The following is a 23,356-nucleotide window of genomic DNA, read 5'->3' as shown; positions in this document are numbered from 1 at the left end:
CAGCCGTCAACCCAGGTAAAAAAGAAGAAACTCCAAGCTGCTTCTGTGGATCAGCTGAGAAAGAGAATTTTCAAAGTAAACTTTATTGACACAACCTACTTATTAGGAGGAGAAAGTTTGTATTATGGGATGGCCATGCAGTAGTGACTTTGTTAGCCTTTCTCTGAAACAGACTGACCCAGAGAAGTGGCCGATGATTTATATTTTTGTACATGAAAGCACATTTTCATCCTGTTGAGGTGGAATTGGGTTTAGTGGAGAATGGTGGGCACAAAGGTTTAGAAGAAGAAACTCTGTCCATCATGGAACGTCTCCCCCCTCTCCCGCACCGGACAGAAGACGCTACAGTTCTCCTTCTTTTCTCATTTCCTGCTCTTCGTCTTCAAACAGCCACGCTTCCTCCTCCATGCTTCAACCTCACCTCCTGCTGTCCTCCTCTCCTGCCAAAGCGTCAACACTAGTTTGTTCTTCACTCCTGGTTTGATTTTTAGTCGTCAGACTGACAAATGGATCCAGAAGGTTGACCGGAATCTCACCTGCAGCCGTGTGAAAAGTTCCCTTTTCTTCAGCTTCAGTGTTTTTCAAAGATGTCTGTGCTTTCTGGTGCTTTTTGCATAGGAAATTTTACAACAAAAAAAAAAGCACAAAAGTCCCTCTTGTGGATATACTTTAGGGGTTTATTTTCATCTTATTATATCTAAATTCTTAAGTAAATACAACCTGAAGAAAAAAAAGCTCTTCTTATTATAAAGGAGGTTGTTTAAATGTTTAGATTCATGTCAAAACACCAGTCATGAAGCAAAAGCTGTTGATGGGTTTGATGAGTTGTGGGCGAGACTGTTAGCGGAGAGTTTCCTCATTTCCCATCATCCTTTTTTTTTTACACGTTCTCCCACTAGCTTACAGTCCCTTACCACCTCCAACACAACATTAACACAGTGAGCAATGTTGGAGCTATCAAGTCGTACAGTTTAGATCCAGACTCCAGCTCAGACGGTGGAAAACAAAGACGTTCTTGGATCTATTTGTCTTCAAGTGGATGCATCAGAATGAAGCAGAGCAGAGAGCTTGAAGCCCGCTCAGTGTATTTTCTACGAAGGGATTCAAAACTTCAAAAATGCAAATTTGTGATTTATTCTCTTCACATATGCCCCCCATGATTAGAAAAATGACATGTTAGAAACACCAAAAACGCTATTTTCATCAGTGTGAGTCTTCAAAGTAGTCTAAGCTGTGGAGGAAACATTTCCATTTCTTTGTTGTTGACCATTAAATTATGTTTAAGGACTCTTTTTTTTGGACATTTTATGTTTTTTTCTGAAGTTTTGTTCTGGTTAATTATAAGGACAAAAATGTTTCTTTTAAAAAGTGTCTAAACAGAAGATCAGAGGACAGAATGTTTCTGGTTTCTTTGTTCAACTGTTGCATTTCCTCTGACTTCTTTCAAGAATGAATGTATTGTGTCTGTAACCATTGTGCTATCCTAGGCACTTTAACATTGGGAGTTGGGTCATCTAGACCCACTAGACAGTGCTCTGAACCTTTTTTCTTCAATGATTTGTGATCTTCACTGGTGTCCATGGATTACATGAAATCTTTCCACCTTTATCCACCTTTGTCACGGTAGGGAGAACACGTCAATGTAAGGGTGGGGTCATCTAAGATAGCACAAGGGTTAAATCCTTGCAGGCTGAGCGTTTCAGTTAAACAGACATGATCTTTGTGTTGACAGAAATCTCCTAGTCTGGATTTGTCAGGAAAGGGTCAAAGCTTTCCATAAATGGTTTCTGAAAAGGAACTTCTGTAACTAAAAGACAGGCAGGAATCTCCTCAGCTCTGTCACTTCCTGTAACGTCTGGCTTCCACCCCCAGATAAGTCTGACATGCAGGAGGCGGCGGCTGTCTGCTGCCACGGCAGGAAGTTCCTGCGTTTCCACCGTCAGTCACCGCTCACCCTGTCAGTGTTTGGGATTATCCTCCCTAAAAACTCATCATCTTATAGGAGTGTCTTCAAACATGAACGACTCACAGAAACACGGAATCTCTTTGACAGATCAATCCAGATCAATCAACTAGAATCAAAGGCTAAAGACAGAAAAGGCAGGTAAACGTGAAAGGACAACTTTTTTAAGTGATGTTTTTAAGTTTGCCTCTAAGGATCCAGATTGCCTAGTGAAGGTTATTAAGAACTTTATATTTAATGTTTCTATGAAAAAAACTTCTGCTCCTGTGCGATTCCTCACAAATCAACTGAAGTTAAAACAGGACAAAAAGGAAACGTTTTGTTGCATGTATTTAATTTTAATAAATAATATTTTAAAATGATATTATTAATGAATAGATGGTAAATATTTTTTAACAACAGTTTGTTCATTTTCTGTTAGTAATTAATATGTGGAAAATCCATTAACAACTCATTAACTAACAGCTTATAAGTGATCTATTGGCTATCTATAAGGCACTTTTATAAATCCCTCACAAAAATATCATTTAACAATTCATTTCCAGCTTCTAAACTAACAACTTATTACTTTATTTATGTATTACCTGTAAGGCAGTTATAAAACATTTAACTGTTCATTAAAATCTAACATTTTATTTATAACTCATTAACCAACAGCTTGTTAATGATTTGTTAACCAGCTTTAAGAGATAATTATTATAAATGTTTTCAATAACGAATACTCCATTAATTAACTATTAAAAAAATACCTAACTTTTTAAACTTTATTCACTTCTCTTCTTGAACTCTGCTGACCTCTGGTGGTCACCTGAAGTAGTGACCATCCTCACTCCGCCCTGACAAGTGCTTGTAATGTTTTGTTTTTGCTCTCATTTCACGGGACACCTTGGTGTCACTTTAAGGTTTTTGAGTAACATTTGAGGGATTTGATAGTCGTCCAGGTGTTAGGAATTGTTTTAACCCTTTGCCGCTCCCCAATGTCTGCTGCTTAACCCTCTTCTCTTGTCAAATTGTCAATCGTTTGATCTTTTGAGGCATTACAAACTCTTCTGATATTGCAGGAGCCCACTAATGATCATAAAGTTGTAATTGTTAAACAGCATTTAGGTCAGGTGATCACACGCCTTGATCTAAATGCAGTGAAATTTGATGCAATATTTTCCTTTTTCCCATTTTACGACAGAGTCAAGGACTAGAGGAAAAGGAAAGGACGTTTAAAAATTTCAGAACAAAGAAGCTCCTCTGTGTTGGCATAATTACAGAAATGCAGATGCGTCAGCTCAGAAGAGGTGCAGAAAGGCCAGACAGGATTGCATTTCACCATAACTTTATTCTCTGAAGGATAAAAATACTTCTTCTTTTTTTGGAACAAACAAGCTGCAGCACAACACAAACATGCTCCAGTGCACCGTGACAACGTTGGGCAGCTTCATCACAGTGATATGAGAGGAGGCACAAACACAAGTCAGAGTGCGGCTTTAATCAGTCCTACTGAAGGATGAAAGCAATTTTTCTCACATTTACCTGAACGCTCTGATGCAAACAAACCTCAGAGGAGACCCAGCTATTTCATTTCCCATTACGTTCAAACCAAGCCTCACCAGGCAGCATGGCCGGCGTGAACGCTAAAACTAACTCTGACATGTCGGACATCTCCGCTGAACGATAAAATTTCAGCGCGGCTAATGGAGGATCAATATAAACCGAACGAGACGCTTTCTAGTTCTGCGTAAAACAGCAGAAATTAAACAAAAATAAAAGACCAAAAAAACTCTCCTACTTTATATCACTTTGCAACATATAATCGTGTTTTGTGGCTATAGCTTGACATATATCAGACCTAAAAACTATACGACTAAGTACTTCAGCGTTTCAAGTGCGGTGGGTCTAACTGACGGCGCACGGGTCGTCCTTGCAGGGCTTCACATCTCCTTGCAGCAGCTGGATCATGACCGCTTTGGCCAGATAACTGGAGGTGCCTCTCGTCCCTAAAGGCGGCGTGTTGTAGAACGTCTCCATGTCATCCTGAGACAGAAATGGAAAGACATTCGTTTTTTAGGCTGTCAATGTGGGACGCGGATGGAATAAAAATGAAGCTCCCAACAGTCCAAATGCCAGGATTTCCTACCTGACTCTTTGCTCCGCCGAAGCGACTGCGATCTTTCTGGAAATCACTGAAGGCTTCCTTCACCAGAACGTCCAGATCCACTTTGTCGCTGAACTCCAGTTCAGGGTTCCTCTCCAGAACTACGGACACCACCATCAGAAGCTGACGGGAGAAGAAGAGGAACGTGAGAACGCTGGGAGAGTTTCCACGGGTCTGGACGGAGTCTGACCGACCTCCACAATGATCTGTCTGTACTCGGGAAGGACGAGGTTCTTCAGGGTGTCCTCCACCAGCAGGGAGAAGTTCATCTCATACATGGTCATGTCAGACAGAGTGGGTTGCTGCAGAGACAGAACCACCAAGCTAATGACCATCAAACAGAAAATTGGATCCAATAAAATATATATTTATAAAGTCTTGTTTCTAAATGCCCTTAGAGTCTCACTCTGATCATCTTTTGATCCATTAAAGCGTTTCCAGTGGGCTTTTTATTATGATCATATCTCTTTACACCCCCCCCCCCCCCCCCACTAGCTTACAGCCCCTCACACCCCAACCTAACATTAGCGGTGCAACAAAAACGGCGATCAATATTGGAGCTCTTCAGCCGTCCGGTTTAGATTCAGATTCTACCTCAGACGAGGAAAACAAAGACGTTCATGGATCTATTTGTCCGCAGGCGGATGCAACGGAATGGAGCGCATTTTCGACAACCATCTTTTTCAAACAGCCATTTCTTTCATCTGTACCTGCTTCACAACAATTTGACTAAAGAAATATTCTAGTTTCCAGTTTTAAGCTTCATTTTATCCCCCATCTTCCAAAAAAAAAAAAAATAAATAAAATAAAAATTTTCTTCAGAGTGGATCTTCACGATTGTTTGGTATCCAAAAATTCTTGTTTCTACAAGAAAATCCTGAACAAAATTCTCCAATCTCCATTCAATTTGAACACATCTATAAAAGTTCTCCACAAACGCGACCCTGATGGATTTGATTTGTGCCAAAGATGGTGGAAGCAGTTGTTACATTATGGGTGTCAGGCAGAAATGAACTATTCTAGTCCTGTAATAATTTCTAGATTTTTAAACAGAACCTTTGTTGTGATTCACCTTTACTTTATGTGACAGTAACCTTACATTGATTATCTGATTAACATATCCTAAGGAAATAACATCAAATGCTTTTTTGAATTTTTGCTGTAAGCAGATAGAACAGAAAAAAGTATATTTTCTGAAAATTACCCAAACTTTCTTTTCATTTTTCTTAAAGAAATACTGAGAAAATGTCAGATGATTACATTTGCAGAGCTCTAATAGCGATGAAGATCATTTGCTGGAGGTCTGTCAGCACTTTGGCTTCACTTTTCCTGTTGTGGCATCTTAAAAACGGCTCAGGTTTACTGCCTCTGCTGGAACTTTTGCATCCCGCAGTGGCCTAAAACTGTAAAGCTGGACACCCGGCGCCACCCGGAGCCGGCTGCAGCGTTCATCGCCGCGTGTACCTGTGGGAGGTGCGTCGCCGCCACCACAATCCCGTAGGGGGTTCTCTCCAGGATCTGCCACACACGGTCATAAAAGCCTAGAGGGGTTCTGTTCAGAGAGCCATCGATCTGACGCCTGTTCAGCCAGGACCTGAAGCCAGGAGGGGAGAGACTGTTGAGCCTTGAAAGACAAATGGCGACGGCTGCCGCAGAGCTGGAGGAAATTGTGAGTCGGTGTGTATCAGATTAGAAAAGATAGAAGTTTAATAATCCCCTGGAGGAAATTGGGTTGTGGAAGCGGGAGATAATAAGATATAAACAGAGGAGACTGGTGATAAAATAATTAGAACAAAGCAGATAGAAGAGAAAGTCTCAGGGAAAACAGAAACACTGTGAGGCGACGTGTGTCTCCGTCTACCTGCCGGTGTGCTGCGGCTGCAGGACGTCCAGCAGCAGCTGCTTGATGTCGCTGGGGGAGAGCTGGTAGATGTCCTGGGGTGGCATGTCCCCAGCTCGGATCTTCAGCTCGTGCTTCATGGCCTGAACAATCCATCTGGAGACAAACACAACAGAACTGGAAGATCTCTGGGAACATTGGAACCTTTGAATGCACAATAAGGTGGAGTTTTTTTTCTTCTTTTTCCTTATCTAAGCCGTGAAAGTGAATTATTCTCCTTTTCTGCTTTATGAATTTAGGCAAAGAATTGACAAATGCGACAACTGCACATACAACTCTGTAAGAGCAGGAGACACAACTCCTTCACAGAGCAGAAAAAGAAGGTTTTGATCCAGAAATATTAGGATTTCAACTTGTGAAGTATTTAGGTTATCTTCCTTTTTTGATATTTTTTATGCAGCTTCTTATCCACAAACATTTTCTCTTTTTATTTATTGCATGGGCTGTTTGTTTCTGTATAATTTGTATGTGTGGTGGGTTTCGTTATTATAATTCTATTATTACTATTATTAACTATTAATACTACTACTATTAATACATTTTAATACAAGTAAGTTTGACTATTAATCTGCTTTAAATCATCAATCTTTGCTGATACAAGAAAATATGGGTATTTTCAAACAATCCCTTGTCGATTACTGACCCGGTCAGAGTAAAATAAGGTCTGGTGTACCTCAGGGCTCTTGGCTAGGTCCCAAACTGTTTAGTTTTTGTATTAGATGGTGTGAAAGAATTTTTTTTTGCCATTTTTCATTATTTCAGAGAACAAAAATAGGTCACACTGACTTTTTATTTATTTATTTTTATTCATAACTTTGTGTACCCAGGTAAAATTTTTTAACAATAAGTTTCAATTTTACAAAAATGACATTCTATTACAGTAACATCCCCCAAAATAATATGAACAGCGGGAGAACGCAGAAAAGAGTGTAAAAAAAAAACATTTTGGAACTTTTAAAAGTAAAAGGAAATGTTCAGGTCTTTCTTTCATGGTTCTAATTTATAATCTGAATGTTTATTCCTGTAGTAAAAGAGTTTAGGCTCCACAGTTTTAATTCTTCACAGCAGCAGCTGACTCTAAAAGCCATTTTCTATGCTGATGACGATGTTGTATTCTATTCAATTATTTATTTTTTATTTAATTTCATTTTTATTTATTTTAATTTATTAATTTTTTTTTAACAATGTTCTATTTTTAAATGTTAGGCAGGTAAAGACTTTCAGGTAATGACTCCCATCAGATCAAGATGATTGTTTTTTGGATACGTCGGGCAATAGTTTGGTGTCCTGAACATCTTTGAGAGACATATTAGTGGTTTTTTATAATTTTTGAAGGAAACATCTCAAAAAAGTTATTTACAGTTTATCTTAAAATCTTGCACGGATGTAGACGTGGTTACATAAATTCCAGGTCCGTATCTACTTTAGGGACAAGTAGCTGAGAAGCTGAACAGAAATGTCAAAATGTGAGTCGTTCTTCATTTAAACCTCATTCTGCATGAGCTAAATCTCACTTGTGCCTCCTCGTTCTCCTCCTCAGGAGTATGTCAAAGCCAATATTTGAGACGTGCTTTTTTTCCCGCTGTAAATCGTGTCGCAGTTGACAGTGACGGCACAAAGCTCGGTAAATCCGCCCCCGGCGCCGCATTTAAATCCTCAGCTCTTCAGAGTGTGTCTTCAGAAGTACAAATGCAGCAGAGCTGCGAGTGACGATTGCCGTTTGCATGCCTTTCAGGGGCTGATTTAGCGCGGCGCCTCATCAGTAAACGCTGATAGGTCACACCAGGTGCAAGGCAAAGGCAAATCTGCCCTTCGGTGGTTTCGCTTTAATTACCTTTATTTCCCTTTAAATTGAGGCAGAGACCGCAACTTTGTTTATTTAGACCCTAAAATAGCTTTCAGAGGTAATTATTCAAAGCGTTCTTTGAAAAACAATGACTCAAATATCCGACTTGTTTCCAACAAATGAATACATTTAAGGTGGAAACACCAGAGGAGCTAATTTTGCGCAATGGTGTGTGCAGAACTTTGTCGTACCCGACTCGGATCTTGAGCATGCCGCTGAACTTCTGAGGATCGTTGGAGATGATCCATCCGATGTGGATGACCAGCTCCTGCTGGAGGACCGCCTCCCTCTCCCCCCCGAGAGGACAGCACTTGCTGTAGATGATGCCCTGGATGACCCCCGGAGACAGCGGGTTGGAGATGACCTCCTCCTCGTGTCCGAATATGCCGAGGGTCACCTTGGGGTCGCGTGCAGATGCAACAGGGAAAGGAGTTGTAAGCACTGTGCTGGGATGCAGCCTCCGCTCTGTCAAACATCCACATCTCTGTGCGTTTGTGGTAAACAATACTTTCTCTGGGGTGCAATCACTACACACATCTTGACGGCTGAAATTAGCCTCTTCTCTCCGGGGCCACATAAAAGTGACAAGGAATAAAATCGCACATGTTGGGATGCTGTAGTTTCCCCCTTTGAAGCATTTCATGAAAATGACACCTCAGCGGTCTGACTGATGACAGGACAGACTTTTATCTCAGTCTTCAGATTGTGGCATCCAACTCCTGAGAGGGGAAAATTCTTGTGCTTGTAGGTAGTTAGGGAGCAACCAGCAGCAATCTGCAGCCAGACTGCTCTGTGTTTGCAAATCAAGTGTAAAAAGTTTCACTGGAATTTGGATTTTTTTTAAAAAGAGATAAAAGAGACGCATGAGGCTAAACGGAGCTGTAGGTCTTATCCTAAAGCTAGTAAACTGCGAAAAACATTCCACAAGTTAAATTCTGTAATTCATGTGTTTCGAGCACATTGATTTAAAAAATAGAGACATTTATGTTGTAAATTCCCCAGTGTTGATACTTTTTCATGGTAATTTGTCCAAGTCAATGGATTAGAGTCTAATCATTAGACGGTCCTTAGGAAAACCTACTTCATCCATGATGGAAAAATCCAACTATACTTAAAAGTTATTTTGCAGAGGATTGTTTTCCGTTACAAATCCCATTTTCCACTGCTGGTATAAACTTAATTTAATCGCTCATTGTGTCCGTGTTTACTCTCTGACTGGAGTGTCTGTTGTGGATGAAGAGGTCTCCGCACCGTTTTCCAACAATGCTATGAAGCAAACTAAATTTAGATCTATATCTCTATGGAAATCTGATCAACAGCTATGCGATTTAATGTTAATATCATGAGAAGGCGATGGCAAATGTGTCTGTTTTCTGTTAAGGGAGGCTAATGAATCAAACAGGTGCCTGGAGATGTTAAATTTCAGTGAAAAATAGAATCAAAGCAAAAGTCAAAACTGACATAAGCGGGGAGATGCCTCTTCTTTTTCCCACTGAGCTGTTATTGTAAGCAGAAAAGCGATTCTAACTGGAATCTTAAACAGGCTTTTTCAATCATGCAGAGAGGAGCCTTCACTCCCAAAGGCAATCTAAATGCAGATTCCCATCTCTAGCTACTTGGGCATAATGAAATGCCTAAAAGTGTTCAGAAGGGTAAAAAAAACAATAATAATAATAATAATCAACACCCTTGAGAGGAGACTAATCTCTAAATAAAATTCAAAAAAGAAATGGTGCAAATGAAGTAATCCAGCATGGGGTGGCGGCGTTCATATGGAGCGTCCACACGGGGTGCCGTTAGGATCTGTGCTGGTCACACTGGTAGCTTTGCCACAAGTACAGCTTTAGATCCACAAACACACAGGGGGGGGGGGGGGGGCTGTGCAGGACGGACGTGAGCAAGCAGCCAGCCTACTTGTTTCCCATAGAATGGCATCTTCAAAGATCAATTGATTTTCCTGATCAGTGAACATTAAAATTGCTGGAGCGACACGCCACCATCCCTTTTCCCAAGCATTTGTGATCGGGCCCTTCTGTCTGTGTGTCTACTTACCTGCTTGCCATGCACTAAAATACTAGTAATACTGGGGGCAAGGCTGTCCACTAGCTTAGTTAAGAGACTGGCAGCAAGGCGGACAACAGACCTATTGGGCAAAAAGACACAAGAAGATTTCTTTACATTTTTACGACAAAATAATTCAAACTCTTGTGAAAAATAGATCCCTACGGAACCAATTTATACGACAGGAAATTTTGATGTTCACAAATTCATTGTAGGCTTCAAACTGCTTCCTCCTTCCTGCAGGAATCCTATGAGGCAGAATCGGCAAACAAGAAGTGGTAATGTTACGGCAGCTCCACAACACGCACAGATGTAAAAGCAGCGGTGGATCAATGCAGATGAAATAACGGGGGTACTAATAATGGGGTCATGAGAAGCTCCTATTGAATGCAGACCGCTCCTCTTCTCGTCGTGCATGCATGTCGTCATTCCGCTGAAATACAAAGGCTTCAGATTTTGAGTTTGTGCTGTCAAATCGTGATCCTTTGCTGGAAACCCATTTCAGGCTTCACTTCCTGGCCCATGTTGGGTGAGCGAGAGAGTAAATTGAATGGAGTATTGATCTGAGCAAACAAGAAAACAAACCGACTCGCAGTATTTGCTTCTTGCCGCGTAAACAAATTTCTCTTCCAGTTTTGACCAGTAAAGAGGGGAGCAAATAAAACAAACGAGGCCAGCTGCAAACCACAAACTAAATAGAATTTTAACAATGTTTAAGGGAAAAAAGATGCTCGCCTTTACTGTTGTGGAGTGTTTGTACATACAAATACAGAACTTCTCAAACGGGAAACACACCAGTCAGTTTCTTTGAGTAATGATCAGAAGTTCACAGCAAGTCTGTTTAATTTGCAGAGCACAGCCGGCCTTAGAGCGAGGGGGAACGAAGGGGAGCTTCAGTGAGGATCCAGCCTCTGTGTGGGAACACTACTCCTACTGTTGACCAGAATCAGGTGTGTTCAGTCAACCTGAGACTGGACTCACCTGATCCAGCTGTTTGCTCAAAAAAAAAAAAGACAGGGAAGGAGCTCTTGAAGGTTAGGGTCAGAGACCTCTCCCAGAAAAGGTTTTGGGGCATGAGCATCACCCCTGGCTGGAAGGAAGTATCCTTCCTCCACCAAACTGAGTCCATGATGCTCTTCCTTTAGCTCTGTGCTTAAAATAACACCAAAGGAAGTTTGAACCTTATCTGAAGGAAGGTTGCAAGAGGGTCCCACATCAAGCACTTATGCCCCTCATTGTACTTTTGGGCCACATTTTGCACACAAAGTTCACCAATTTCAATAGAAGCAGAATAGATTGAGCAAGTTCTAAGAAATGCCATGAAAACTACTTCAAAGACCCACTCCGATCATCTGTTGATTATCGTCTATGTGACATAGACCAGAGAGAACAGCCCCTTCCAAGAACAGTCTGCGCTGCCAGCCCGCCCCCAGCCCAACACACAAACACCCACTTTCTCTGTGGAGCTAGCAGCCGATAAAACACATCCATCTTTGCAAAAGGTCGGATGTTGTTTGATTTCGTGGGCGAAACGCAGCTGAGGCCGCTTCTAGGTTGATGTCATGGAATGGGCGGTGTCCATAACGAGCAAAAGGCGGAGCCTCAGAGATCGAGTCATCTTACTTTCAGGTGGGAAAATGAGCTGCGAAAATAACTCATACTCCATCTAAAAATGGTTCTTTAGTGTGTCAAAGGTATTATATGATCATATATGTGGATATGGCTAACTCTAAAAGAGTAGCATGATATAGGCCCTTTTATGTTCTTTACAAATGTCCTCCATCATCAGAAAAACGCCACAAGAACATGTTGAAAAGACCAAAAACACATTTTTTATCGGAGTGGGTCTTTAAACAAAATCTAAATAAGCTTTTAGAGTCTTTTTAGTTAATTTAACATTAACTAGGACTTCTGAAAAATTATATTCAAACACAAAATCCTGCACTTCTGTCCTATTTGTGTCTTCTTGACCTTCTAAAATAGTTTTTGAGTGTGTTTCTTTAGGAACCTTCAGCACTGCTCCTTTTGGAAAACCCTGTGCCAAACGAAAGGTGGGGAACTTTCAGGCTTGGATGAACCTCACACAGCTCTGCAGCTAGTCAGCTCACTGTAAATACGCATGCAGGTGAGGTCCCGCGTCTGCCTGCTGAGTATTACCTGTTTCCCATGCACCAGAATGGTGGTGATGTGAGGAGCTATAGAGCTGGCGTACTTCTTGATAATGGCAGCAGAGCGGCGCACTGCCAGCCTGCAGTTCAGCCAGATTTACACATTCATGTGTGAGTACATTCATTACAGCTCTGCTAATGAGCAGAGGAACTGAGGGAAAAACTCTTATACGTGTGCGATTAGTCTGGGTGTGCAAGTGTGGGAACGTCAGACCAAAGCTTTCTGCTGCCAGCTCTTCTGTAGATTCTCTCCAGCTCGTCCATCAGGTTCTCTGCAACCACAGACATGATTGTGTTCAGACTTCATTTTCAGATTGATCGCACAGATGCCAAAGAAGTGCAGAAAGACAGTGGCGGCTCCTTTTGGGACTATGGGAGTTCTGCAGAGGTGTCTTTTAGTAGGTCAGGCTGTGCTCACCATCCTTGCTGAGGAAGTCCGCACCTTCTCTCCTTAGGAGGATGCAGGCCAGCTGAGCCTGACTGGCCAAGCAGTCACAGTCCTGCACAAGCACTCAATATTACAATATTACCCTTAACACATTTACACATGCCCCCTTTGTTAACCTTGAATCCCTTTCAACAGAGGTGACAAACTCCAGGCCTCGAGGGCGTGTTTTGCCGAAAAGAAGCTTCAATGGCAAGCTAGTTGGAAAACATGTAAGCCACCGGCTCTTGAGGCCTGGAGTCTGAGCCAAATAGAAACATACAGACTTTTTTACCTTAGAATTCACAAAAGCATCCTCAAAGAAAAGGGATTAGTTTGTTCCAAAGTGGTGTAAGTTAAAGATTTGTGCGTACATATTACAAGTCCAAAAATAAGGGGATCTTAAATGTTTGCACGCTCAGTAGTTATACCATGGTCAAGGTGATTGGCTGCTAGGTGTGCGTTAAAAAGTCATAAACCACAGTGATAACCAGACGCCTAAAAAAAGTAGTTCCGGTCACATAGCCCAAATGTTCTATATTACTACGCTGGCTTCTTTAAAACAAACTTTTGAATCATCATCTGGACAAAAAAAGCGGTGAGGTGAACTTTCTCTTTGAACTGATGCTTTCCTTAACACATCGTGATGATCAGCATGTGTATCGCTTTCATTTCATGCTGCAGTCGAGGTGGTGCCGGCACATTGTCACGGTAACATGCCAACCACCACGTAACAAATAGTCCGTCTTTTGTGAAAAAGAGCCATCTAAACCGAACAAATAACAAGATCAAAGTCCTGAAAACTGATTGAAAATGTATTTCTTTGTAAGTAACCATAGTATAGGTGGGATAATAGCCTTCGAAGTGTGCATTATGTAAGGGTTAATGGCCGACGAAGTGTGCGGTTACTACTTTTTAACGCACGCCGTGGAAGCCTGAACCGTCCGACGCGAAGCGGAGGACGGTTGCTTCCGCGAAGTGCGTTAAAAAGTAGTAACCGCACACTTCGAAGGCCATTAACCCGCTTATACCATGGTCACTTACAAAAGCAATACATATTAACCAGGTTTTAGTCCTTAATTCTTGTTTTTTTTTCCGATTTGGATCACTTTTCCCATAAACAGCGATGCGCCGCATCACGTAACATATAGTCCGCGTCGTGCAGCACCACCGCTGCAGTCAAGATTCGGCGATATATATATGCTGATCGTCCCGATGGGTTGAATAAATCATCAATTCAGAGGGAAAGTTAATCGCTTACCGCTTGTTTTTGCCCAGATGATGAAGCAAAAGGTTGTTTTACAGAAGCCGGCGCAGTGATACAAATCATTTAAGCTAGCCGACCGGAACTTCTTTTTTCACCGTGCGGTTATCAGGTTTTAACGCATACCCAGCAGCCAATCAGAATCGAGTATTCAACCGGACCATGGTATAACCGTAATTAAAGCGCTTCAAGTCAGGTTCAGGCTTCCACGGCGTGCGTCAATTTCACATAATGCACAACCCTTACATGATGCAACATGTGCAGGAACATAAGAGACGGGTGAAAATAAACCAAATATTCCTTTGAAAACATTTGAACACCTTTCTTTAAATAAGCAAAAAAGAATTGCCAATTTTTCCAAGATTTATTATTTTGAGAAATAATTCCAGTACTGCTTTCTTAAACTTAGATAATTTTGCAATTGAGAAACTGTACTAATAAGATTAATGCCATGCAAGACTGAAAATAAGACAACTTTGGATTAAGCAGGTGTTTTTTTTTTACGTTATTAGAGTCAGTTTTGGAACTGTTTCTGTATGGATTCATGAATAAAACAAATTAGAAAATCTATAATTTCCGAAATGTTTTCATAAGTGTAACAAAAAGAATTCCCTCTGAGGCAAAAAAAAAAGTTTCATATGGATCATAGACCAACAGATACCCCGAAAACTGAAACAGGAGCAAATTATTTTGTGTTTATTTTGCTAAAGTAAGATTAAAGTTTAAGTTTGTCTATGACAGAAAAAAAGAACATTCCTGCTTTTTTTATGGCATAATGAGTGAAGTTTAAACAGAGTGGTCATCCTCGCCGTGCAAAGATGACACTTCGACATCTAAAATTCACATTGTTCTAAATTGTTTGGGTTTAAGGGAAGAAGACATCCAGTAAACTCACATGAAACTTCTGCAGGATCTCATGGGTGGGTTTGTCCTGCCACTCCTCCACAGTGATCTCCGGCTGCTGCTCCAGGTCCGAGGCGTTGGGCGTGCTGGTTTGTCTCTTCACCTTCGAGTGCTTCGGCAGCTCCAGCTCCTCAAAGCTTTTAAACTCCGGGATTCTTTGCAGAAATACAGCAAACAGACACTTTTCTACATGATTTCACAAAGCTTCTGCCTCAAACTGAAACCGTGAAACAGAAGGAAACCCACTCTGCCTCGTTGACACGCAGAAAGTCCAGCTGCTCCACAAAAGCTCCAGATATCAGGGTCTAAAGACGGGAGAAACATGAACAACGTTTCAAAGACAAAAATCTCTGCTGGTTCACATGAGAGCCAAACGGGAAACTTTCAAGCTTATCGCTTTTGAGCCAGAGCTAACCTGTCTTTAGCATTAATACTGCAAAAAACAAACATAACAAAAAAACAATAAAATGTGTGGGAGATTTCAAAAAGCTCAGCGCCCTTCCTTTTCTATTTTTGTTGAAATGGAATATTAGCAATTCCAACTGAAGTGAACTAAAAAAACAAAAATCTGAGGCGCAGAGAGGTACAATCCTGCTCTTCATCACAATGAGACGATGAAGAGGAGAGGTGTCGGCTACAGGCGTCAGCTGTGGAGAGAATGCAAACAAAACTTTGTAGCTAAAAAAAAAAGATCATAAGAGGAAAGAATTCAGAATTGAACCCCTGTAAGTATGAGAAAGCAGCTAAATGCTTCCATGTATCAACATCAGGTTGATTCTCCTGGGATCTGGGTCAGAGTGATGTGGTCAGGCGGACCTTTATGCATCTAATGTTACTATGGAAACTTGCAGCTCTAAACAGTAAGTTTTAAAAAGTTAAAAAGCTAAATAAGTTTTGGAGGATGTTTCCTCATACTTCTTCATATAGAACATTTTGTTTAGCTTTTAATGCATACAGGCAGTAACGGCACACGTCCAACCATAAAGATGGTCTGAATTCTGACCCTCTATTCATTTTTCCATATTTTTCACAGTTATTGGGTTAAAATATTTTTGTCATTTTGGAATTTACACAAAAATAACGATATTAAACTATATCTTAGTGGATTTTGTGTTTGGATTAATAATATTCTGTTGGAAAACCCAACAGCAAAGCAGTTCCTGAACTCCCACACACATTTGCAATGACAAACCTGAAGTCTGTCCACGTGAACTTTGACCCCTCCGATGAAGCCTTTCCTGAAGGAGGCCAGCATGTCCAGCACTGGGTTGAAGCGGCTCCCTCTGAAGACGACAGAGTTTTGACAGGTTTTCTCCTCCATCTTCAGTGGTTACCGTCCCAACTTCCAAACACGTGCATTAACCATTGACTGTATATGAGACCTGGAGCGAGTGAGTGTCATGTCACCCATAAAAATGGCTTACTTCCAGGTCTGACCAAATTGAAATTGAGGATTGAATTGAAATGAATTCAATTCCATTTGTTTACAATACGGAAACTGCCTTGTTGGAGCCATTGACTGTATATGTGAACTGGACTGAGTGACCCCTACCCCAAACAGGATGTACCTGCTGGTTCCAAGAAGCAGAAATCCCATAGACTTCAATTGAGAAATGAACATCTGTTACTCAGTCATTCTATTGGTCAGATTAACCATTTTTTAAAATTACAAGTTATTCAAACTATAAACTGGCCAATCAGATGCCACGATAAAAGTATGTGGTCTCACATTGAGTGTTCGAAACGCTTGATGTGGGGCAGATTCTCCCAAGACCGCTTGGAGTGTGGACTTCCAAAAAGCTCACTCCTGATTGGTGAGAGCGGTTTGCCATAGAAATGTTGACTCAGACTGAGTCGGACTAGTCACTGCTGACTGACTTATCTGGCTCCAACATGGTGACATCCATCCATCCATCCATACATTCATTCATCCATTCATTTTCAGAACTCGTTTTTCCCTTAAGGGGTCTCGGCAGTCTGGTGCAGGGCCGCAATCACGCACCCGTGCACACACACATTCACACCTAGGGACAATTTAGAGGTCCTTGGTTAACCTATGAAGCATGCTTTTGGACTTTGGGAGGAAGCCGGAGTCCCCGGGAGAACGTACAAACTCCACACAGAAAGATTCCAGCTGGAGCGCTAACCACTGCTCCACAGAAAAAAAATGGCACCTTAATTAACTGAGTTAGAAGCAAACCGTGGGTGACATCCCACTCACTTGGTCCAGTTCTCAGATAGTCAAAGGTTGGAGCCAGACAACGTCAGCACGCAATGATTGGTCCAGGTTGGTCTGAGGCAGAATCTGTCAATCAAACGTTTCAAACGTTTGACGCTAGACCACGTACGTTTATCGAGGCATCTGATTGGTCAGTTTATAACTTGAATAACTTGCAATACAGAAAATCAAAATATGATCAAAAATAGGTAGCGAGGGCATGTAAAAATAAAATAAAAATCAGAGCAAGAATGGTTACTCTGACCAATAGAATGACTGAGCAACAGCTGTTTGTTTCTCTATAGATGTCTCTGGGATTTTGGCTTCTTGGAACCAGCAGGTACTTCCTGTTTGCGTCACCCAGTCCAGTTCTCGTATACAGTCAATGGTATTAACACATGAGCAGAGCTGATGGGCGGGTAGTCTGCTGTCACACACTGAGGTGCTGATCAGTGGCAGACTAATGACTATTGAGCCGCTTGGATCTCAGTGCTTCCTTCCAGATGCTGTTTGTAACACATTTAACACACGGCTCCCTGGGTAATGGTCAATATGGCTGTAATGAGCCCACCGGCCACGCTATAGTGATACAAATGAGAAACATTATCACCCAATCAGCAAGTAAATACAGTAGCACCTTTATGTCATAAAGATTAATGGGACGCACTGGAAGAAAGAGACAGAAGAGAAGACGGAAAAGCTGGCGTGAGACCCAGAGACGGGTGTTTACAGAGAAGATGGACGACTTTGACACTAGTTTGGGAGGGAAGCAAACAGTAACATCCAATGAATGTGAGAAGATTACTTGATATTATCCTCGCGGATGAGGACCAGGAAGAGGGGCCGTCCCTGCATCTTCCAGCACTGCTTGATGAACTGCAAGGCGTTCTGCACACAAGATGTCAAACTGTGTTAGGGGGTTGGCTTAAAAGGAAGGGAGACATCAGGAGAGCACAGGGACCTCTGTTCAAGGTCGCAGTCACACAATTTCTGTTTCATCCGTTTATCTCTTATCTCTTTGACATTTGGTTGGAACGGTGAAGGTGTTGGGATTTTAACTTTTATCAGAATCACCAAAAACACAAAGTAAAACCCCATCAGTTGGTTTGGACACTCAAAATATGTAAAAGTTTGTTTTGTTTTTAAAAAAAAAAAGGGGTCACCGATAAGCTGATGAATGAAGTTAAATAAAAATATCTACATGATGCTGAACTCTGCTCAAAACCTTGCGTTTAAATCGCACAGAAACGTTCAAAACAGCTGAAAAGAGGCTAAACATACAGAACAATTAATTCATTTCATTGATAAAATTTTGATTAAACACATGAAAAATGTTTTATCTTAACAAGAATACAATAATGAATCCATTTAAAAGTCTAAGATCAGTTTAAAAAAATGGGGTTTGCAAAAAATAATGGAAAAAAAGAGAATTGAGTGGGTTTATTAAAATGAAGTTATTTAAATTTGAGGTCAAATGGTTAAATGAATGGAAATGCATCATCAGCATCAACAGAAGAGTAAAAGTTTTAAACTAAGCTAAACATCTTTAACTACCTGCTAAACTTTGAAATTCATGATCATGTTAAAAATGCAAACTTAACTAAAATATGTAAGACAAAAAAACAACAAATAAAAGCACATTTATTTTTAATCTAAAAAACGCTTTTTAAAATTGATGTGCATTGAAATTACAGTAAAAGGGCTTTTTATCCTTTGCCAATGTTAAACTAGCTGAAAAAAAAGAATAATACAGAAACTGCAGGAAGGGTTTTAACTAAAGAATAACAAGAATTTGATTAAAAAAAATTAAAATCCACCTAAAAATACCTTAATTGCTGAATTTAACTCTGCAGATTGCTCTATAATCAAGATAGATGTAAAAAAAAAAAAAAACACCGAAATAAAGCCTGAAGAAATCTAAACATAAGCTAAATAACTGTGCAAAAATGAAAAAGTTTAAGACAAGCAAGAAAACCAGTGCTTAAAAGTGTGTAATGTTCTCTGCAATGTTTAATGCAGGTCATGTTTTTTTTAAATTTGATGATGTAACAATTTTAAGGAAATCGAATTGAAATGTCACAAAAATTATTCAATATTTTGAGAACTGGAAATGTTGAATTTACATAAAGCTTTAAAAAGCATGTGTTTTCTTTTAATACAGACGCTTAGAGACCAACGTCCAGAACATATATGTGCTATTTATCTGAGTTTTATCCTAAAACACAGCTCTGTTACCTCCACTCACCTTAATATCATCAATCAGCAGCATGACATCTTGGGAAAGGTAAAAGTCACTTAGATCAAACACTATTGGGTAGCAGACAACCGTCTTCCCGAGGATGCGATAAATCTAGAGGGGAGAAAAACGCAAATCCCTGCATTAGACGACAGATGGCTCACAAATAGCTAAGAATACATTATTGTGGGCAGCAAATAAAACGATCCATCCATCTTTGGGATGGAAAGGGAGCTCAGGAGCCAACTCCCCAACACTTCTCACACCCTCACAAACACACCGTATAAAGGACGTGCACTCTGCGGCTGAACTGATGACGATAATGTCCCCTGGCAGAACGCCGTCTTCCCCATAAATGTTCCATTAAAATATTGTCTCAGCAGTGTGTTGGGAGCCAGGATTCATTCGCTGCTGCGGCTCAACCTGCTTGGCTTTGCCGTGACCTTCTGATGTTACAGTAGCACACAGCAAATGTCACGATGTCAGACTTCACACAATCAACTCCTGCAATAAACGCAACATGTGTTTGATGCGAACGGCTGGTCTGAGGAGGAGGAGGAGGAGGAGGAAAAGCACAGCAACTGACTATTTCTGTTTCTGAGAATTCCATGGAACATTGATTTGTTGGGGGTTGTGTTTGTCCTCACTTATGGCCTGTTCTAGCAGAGACTACAGTATGTATTTTTAATCTGGCGGTGCACGTACGTGGGCGGATGTTTAGAAACTCAAATACCTTGCAGGTCCCGATGCATCCCACCGGCCTCTCTGGACGCCCACTCAGCCCCAGCTTTTTGTTGACGGCGAGGAAGCGGTACGCCTGCAGAAAGAAGCAAAAAACCAACCAAACACCTGCTTAGTAAACATCACATCATCCAGATGGGCTTTCAGAGAAAACAGTGGGCTATTTATTTATTTTTTTCCCCTGCGAGCCCCTGTTGCTTAAGCCGGATTGATGTGAAATGTCAAACGACGCATTTCATTTTTACAACGGTCACTGCCCGTCTGTCGTGAGCTGTCACCTCTCACAATGAAATCTCATCCATACGGCTGAAGCAGCGACTGACACTCGCTCTGCGTAAAGACAGGAGACGCAGCAATGATCAAAGTATCGCCCGGGAGCAAAAAAACGCTGCAGAGGCCAAAAAACACCCCACAATCATCACAACAATACATAAGAAACACCACAAACTCTGATACTTTTACATGAAGAATATTGTGTTCCTGCTTGTAGAGTAAGTACTTAAATAAATACATTGGTAAAACTGCTCTTCCATGCAAACAGGTAAAAAAAGGTAGATTTCACTGGCTTTTGGATTACTTTTTCCTTTCTCTATTAACTTGCTCAAACTTTTTCAATATCTTTAATTTCAGTCAGACAACTCATGCAGTAAAAATATTTATTTTTACATTTTAGTTTTGGCATTCACATTCTTTTCGTTTGGCATAATGCTCCGTAGAATTCCATGAGATAAGATTTCCATAAAACTTTTGGGTAATAGCGGAGCTCACAGGTGGAAGCTGGGGGGGGGGACGAACGCAGCGCTCGCAGTAAAGGAAGAGAATGAACAACTACACACCTGGACTTAAATAGGACGCTGAACAGGTGAGCTGATTAACTGAACCGCCCTAGGGGAGTAACCGTGTACTCCCCTAGAGTGGTCTGCCTGAAAGGTTGCTCATTTAAATCCCACTCTGATCATCTTTTAAACTTTAAACGATTATGCCGTTTATGGCAAAGATAGAAAAAAAACAAAAAAAACCAGTGTTGTATTCTATGACAGTTTCTGCAGAGCAGCAGGAGTTCATTAGAAATTCACTTCTGGGTTATGGGCGGGACTGTTGGCGAGGTGCGACCCCGCCCGCCCGCCCATCTCCTCCCCGCAAGGCTGAGCTTGTGGACCTCCCAGCGTATCTTCTTCGTAACAAATATAGTTTTTGTCAAATGGCATTTTTCTGTCTGCTCCTGATTCACAACGATTTGAGTGAAGAAACTAAATCTGAAGCTGAAATTTCTTTACGTATGTCCTCCATCGTTAGAAAAATGCCACAAGAACACAAAGAACACAATTATTTAGAATGAGTCTTTAAGCGGTAACTTTTTGCAGTATGTAAACTTTCCTTAATGAAAAGCTTCAGATGCTTTGTATTTTTATTATATTTTTTAGTCAAGAGTTAATGCGTTCATATACCAGATAAAGAGGAGTCCATTTAAAAAAAAGTTTAAATGGATGTTTAGCTTCAGTATTTGAGCAGAAAAGCTAACTTCCTATTGACAGGTGCTGACAAAGATCATGCAGCCACTTCAACATCATAAAGCTAAGCTAAGATCAATTGCAGTGCTGAAGGTTTAATGTTACTGGCCTGAAACTGAAGCCTAAAAAGCTCCAGCGTCCTCAAGGTCTTGATGCTAACAATAAAAAAAAATGCTTTTGAGATTTCATGTTGCATATCAAACCAGTTTCAACTCACTTCCAGCGAAAGTGTGAAAACATTTAGAAAATACTGTCAATTCAGAAATTCAATTGCGACTCCTTGGAGATATTATTCTTGCAAAACAACAAACAAACAGCTAATTAGCATATTTTTTTCCGTATGCGATGGACTGGCACTTTGTTCAGGACATAATCTGTCTTTGCTCCATCTTTGCTTGAGAGTTTATCTGAGACACGCTGAAGAACCAGATCGTTCAGTTTCCAAGAAGCCTGGAAACGTTCACCTTCACACTTCAGCGCTTTCTTTTTCCTTTTCAACTTCCCCCTAGAGTAAACTACAAAAGCTTCAATCCCTAAGCTTCAAGTAGATTTTACCTACAGTATACAAATCAGACGAATGACATAGAATATACCAAAAATATCAATAATAATGGTTATTATGTCTGTATTTTATACTTATTTTCTATTTAAACTAAGGAATCCACACTTATTGGTGTTTACCATCAGTAACACTTTTTTTCTTTATTTTATCTGTTTTGTTCTTACTGTAAGACCATCCTCTTCATCCCTAAAGCAGATCTCTGCTGTTTGTGCAAGTCAAACCACTGACTCTTCCTAGCTGCATAGCCCGTGGTTGAAAACAATCAAACCTGAAGAATCAGAAGTATGCAAATTAATAGAATAAATAGTTTTATGCAAAGAAGTGTTTTCTTTGAGAAAAACCTAAAAAGTCTAAATGTGGTTAAAAAGTAGCATGAAAAAACTGTTTTTTTATGTCCTCTATTCTTTCATTACAAAGTGCAATACACAGAGCAGCCAAAGGAGGGAGCTCTGCTACAGACGAGCACCTCTCCACAGCTTCGAGGGACCACAACAGCTCAACGTTACAGCAGAAACTAAGACACGAACAAAACAAATGAGGTTTTTGACACAGATGATGATCAGTTATCTAAAATCCCCAATTAAGAAGTGGGCGACTTTGTGATGAACTGTCTTCAGAGTGAAGCTGGAGGAGGGCTGGAAGGACCTTTGCATCAATCCTTTCTGTGTGCAGAATAACAATGAATGAACCAGCCAGAAGCCCATGAAAGCAACCTTTCATCCCCCCCACATTTCTACTGACCAAAGCCCACGGAGCGGCTCTGACAGGTAGCAAAAATAATAATAGAAAATCACATTCAAAGCTGTTTTTGACCCTTCATGAGAAAGGAGTCGAGAAAATACTTTTTACTGAGAAACTGTTTATGAACATTTATTTTTTCATTAAATAAAAAAACAAACACACACATTTTTCAAAGTTGCTATAAACAAGAACACTATTCGATTCTATTTTAGCTTGTATTTTACATCCATATCTGTCAAATAGTGCATTCAATTCAAGCTAATGGTGGAAGAATAAGGATTTAGACTGTTTTAAAGTTGCGTTCAAATGGAATTGTACCATCAAAGCTCTTTAAAAGTCAACTGATCATCAATGTAAAAGCTCAATCTCACCTTTTATACTGACACTGTCAGGGAAATTACATCAAAACCCAAACTAACCTCAGAGGATAGAGGCATCAGTTAGCATTTGGCAGACAGCTTGGTAGGGGCATCGGTAAAAAGCTGTCGCACCAAACGAGAGGTTTTACGAAATTAGTTTTAAAGCTCTTCAGTGTGGTAAAACTGTGGTTTTCCAAAATGCTGTAGAGTGGAGAGGATACTGTTGACCTCTCATGGGATGTACTCCCATGCAACCCTGTAACAGGAACAAGGTCGCTAAAGAGTTAAAGAGCTCTGCCGCAACAGCAGGGCT

General features: G+C 40.7%; 1 protein-coding gene across 4 annotated transcripts in view; it reads right to left on the bottom strand.

Annotated features, from left to right (window-relative positions):
* Positions 1 to 3,273: 3,273 nt before the first annotated feature.
* phkb (phosphorylase kinase, beta) overlaps positions 3,274 to 23,356 on the bottom strand; it is a 107,569-nt gene continuing 87,486 nt past the window's right edge. For 2 of the 4 annotated variants that reach the window (XM_020700795.3, XM_078944680.1), the window contains 15 exons: positions 19,863 to 19,946; positions 19,139 to 19,243; positions 17,699 to 17,781; positions 15,868 to 15,958; positions 14,922 to 14,980; positions 14,668 to 14,830; positions 12,503 to 12,584; positions 12,299 to 12,356; positions 12,074 to 12,164; positions 8,047 to 8,252; positions 5,971 to 6,105; positions 5,574 to 5,703; positions 4,304 to 4,411; positions 4,092 to 4,232; positions 3,274 to 3,988 (listed from right to left, as the gene is read on the bottom strand). In XM_020700795.3, coding sequence (XP_020556454.1) covers positions 3,851 to 3,988; positions 4,092 to 4,232; positions 4,304 to 4,411; positions 5,574 to 5,703; positions 5,971 to 6,105; positions 8,047 to 8,252; positions 12,074 to 12,164; positions 12,299 to 12,356; positions 12,503 to 12,584; positions 14,668 to 14,830; positions 14,922 to 14,980; positions 15,868 to 15,958; positions 17,699 to 17,781; positions 19,139 to 19,243; positions 19,863 to 19,946 — 1,674 coding nt within the window. In that variant the 3' untranslated portion in view covers positions 3,274 to 3,850. Of the gene's footprint in view, positions 3,989 to 4,091; positions 4,233 to 4,303; positions 4,412 to 5,573; positions 5,704 to 5,970; positions 6,106 to 8,046; positions 8,253 to 9,907; positions 9,999 to 12,073; positions 12,165 to 12,298; positions 12,357 to 12,502; positions 12,585 to 14,667; positions 14,831 to 14,921; positions 14,981 to 15,867; positions 15,959 to 17,698; positions 17,782 to 19,138; positions 19,244 to 19,862; positions 19,947 to 23,356 lie in introns of all 4 variants that reach the window. The other 2 variants (XM_011494100.4, XM_011494103.3) reach the window with 1 other exon arrangement.

The sequence above is a fragment of the Oryzias latipes genome, chromosome 3 (genome assembly GCF_053564925.1).
Source record: "Oryzias latipes strain Hd-rR chromosome 3, Olatipes_Hd-rR_3.1".
Classification (NCBI taxonomy): domain Eukaryota; kingdom Metazoa; phylum Chordata; class Actinopteri; order Beloniformes; family Adrianichthyidae; genus Oryzias; species Oryzias latipes.
Note: the sequence above shows the minus strand (reverse complement) of the source record. Positions and strands in the feature narration are given on the sequence as shown.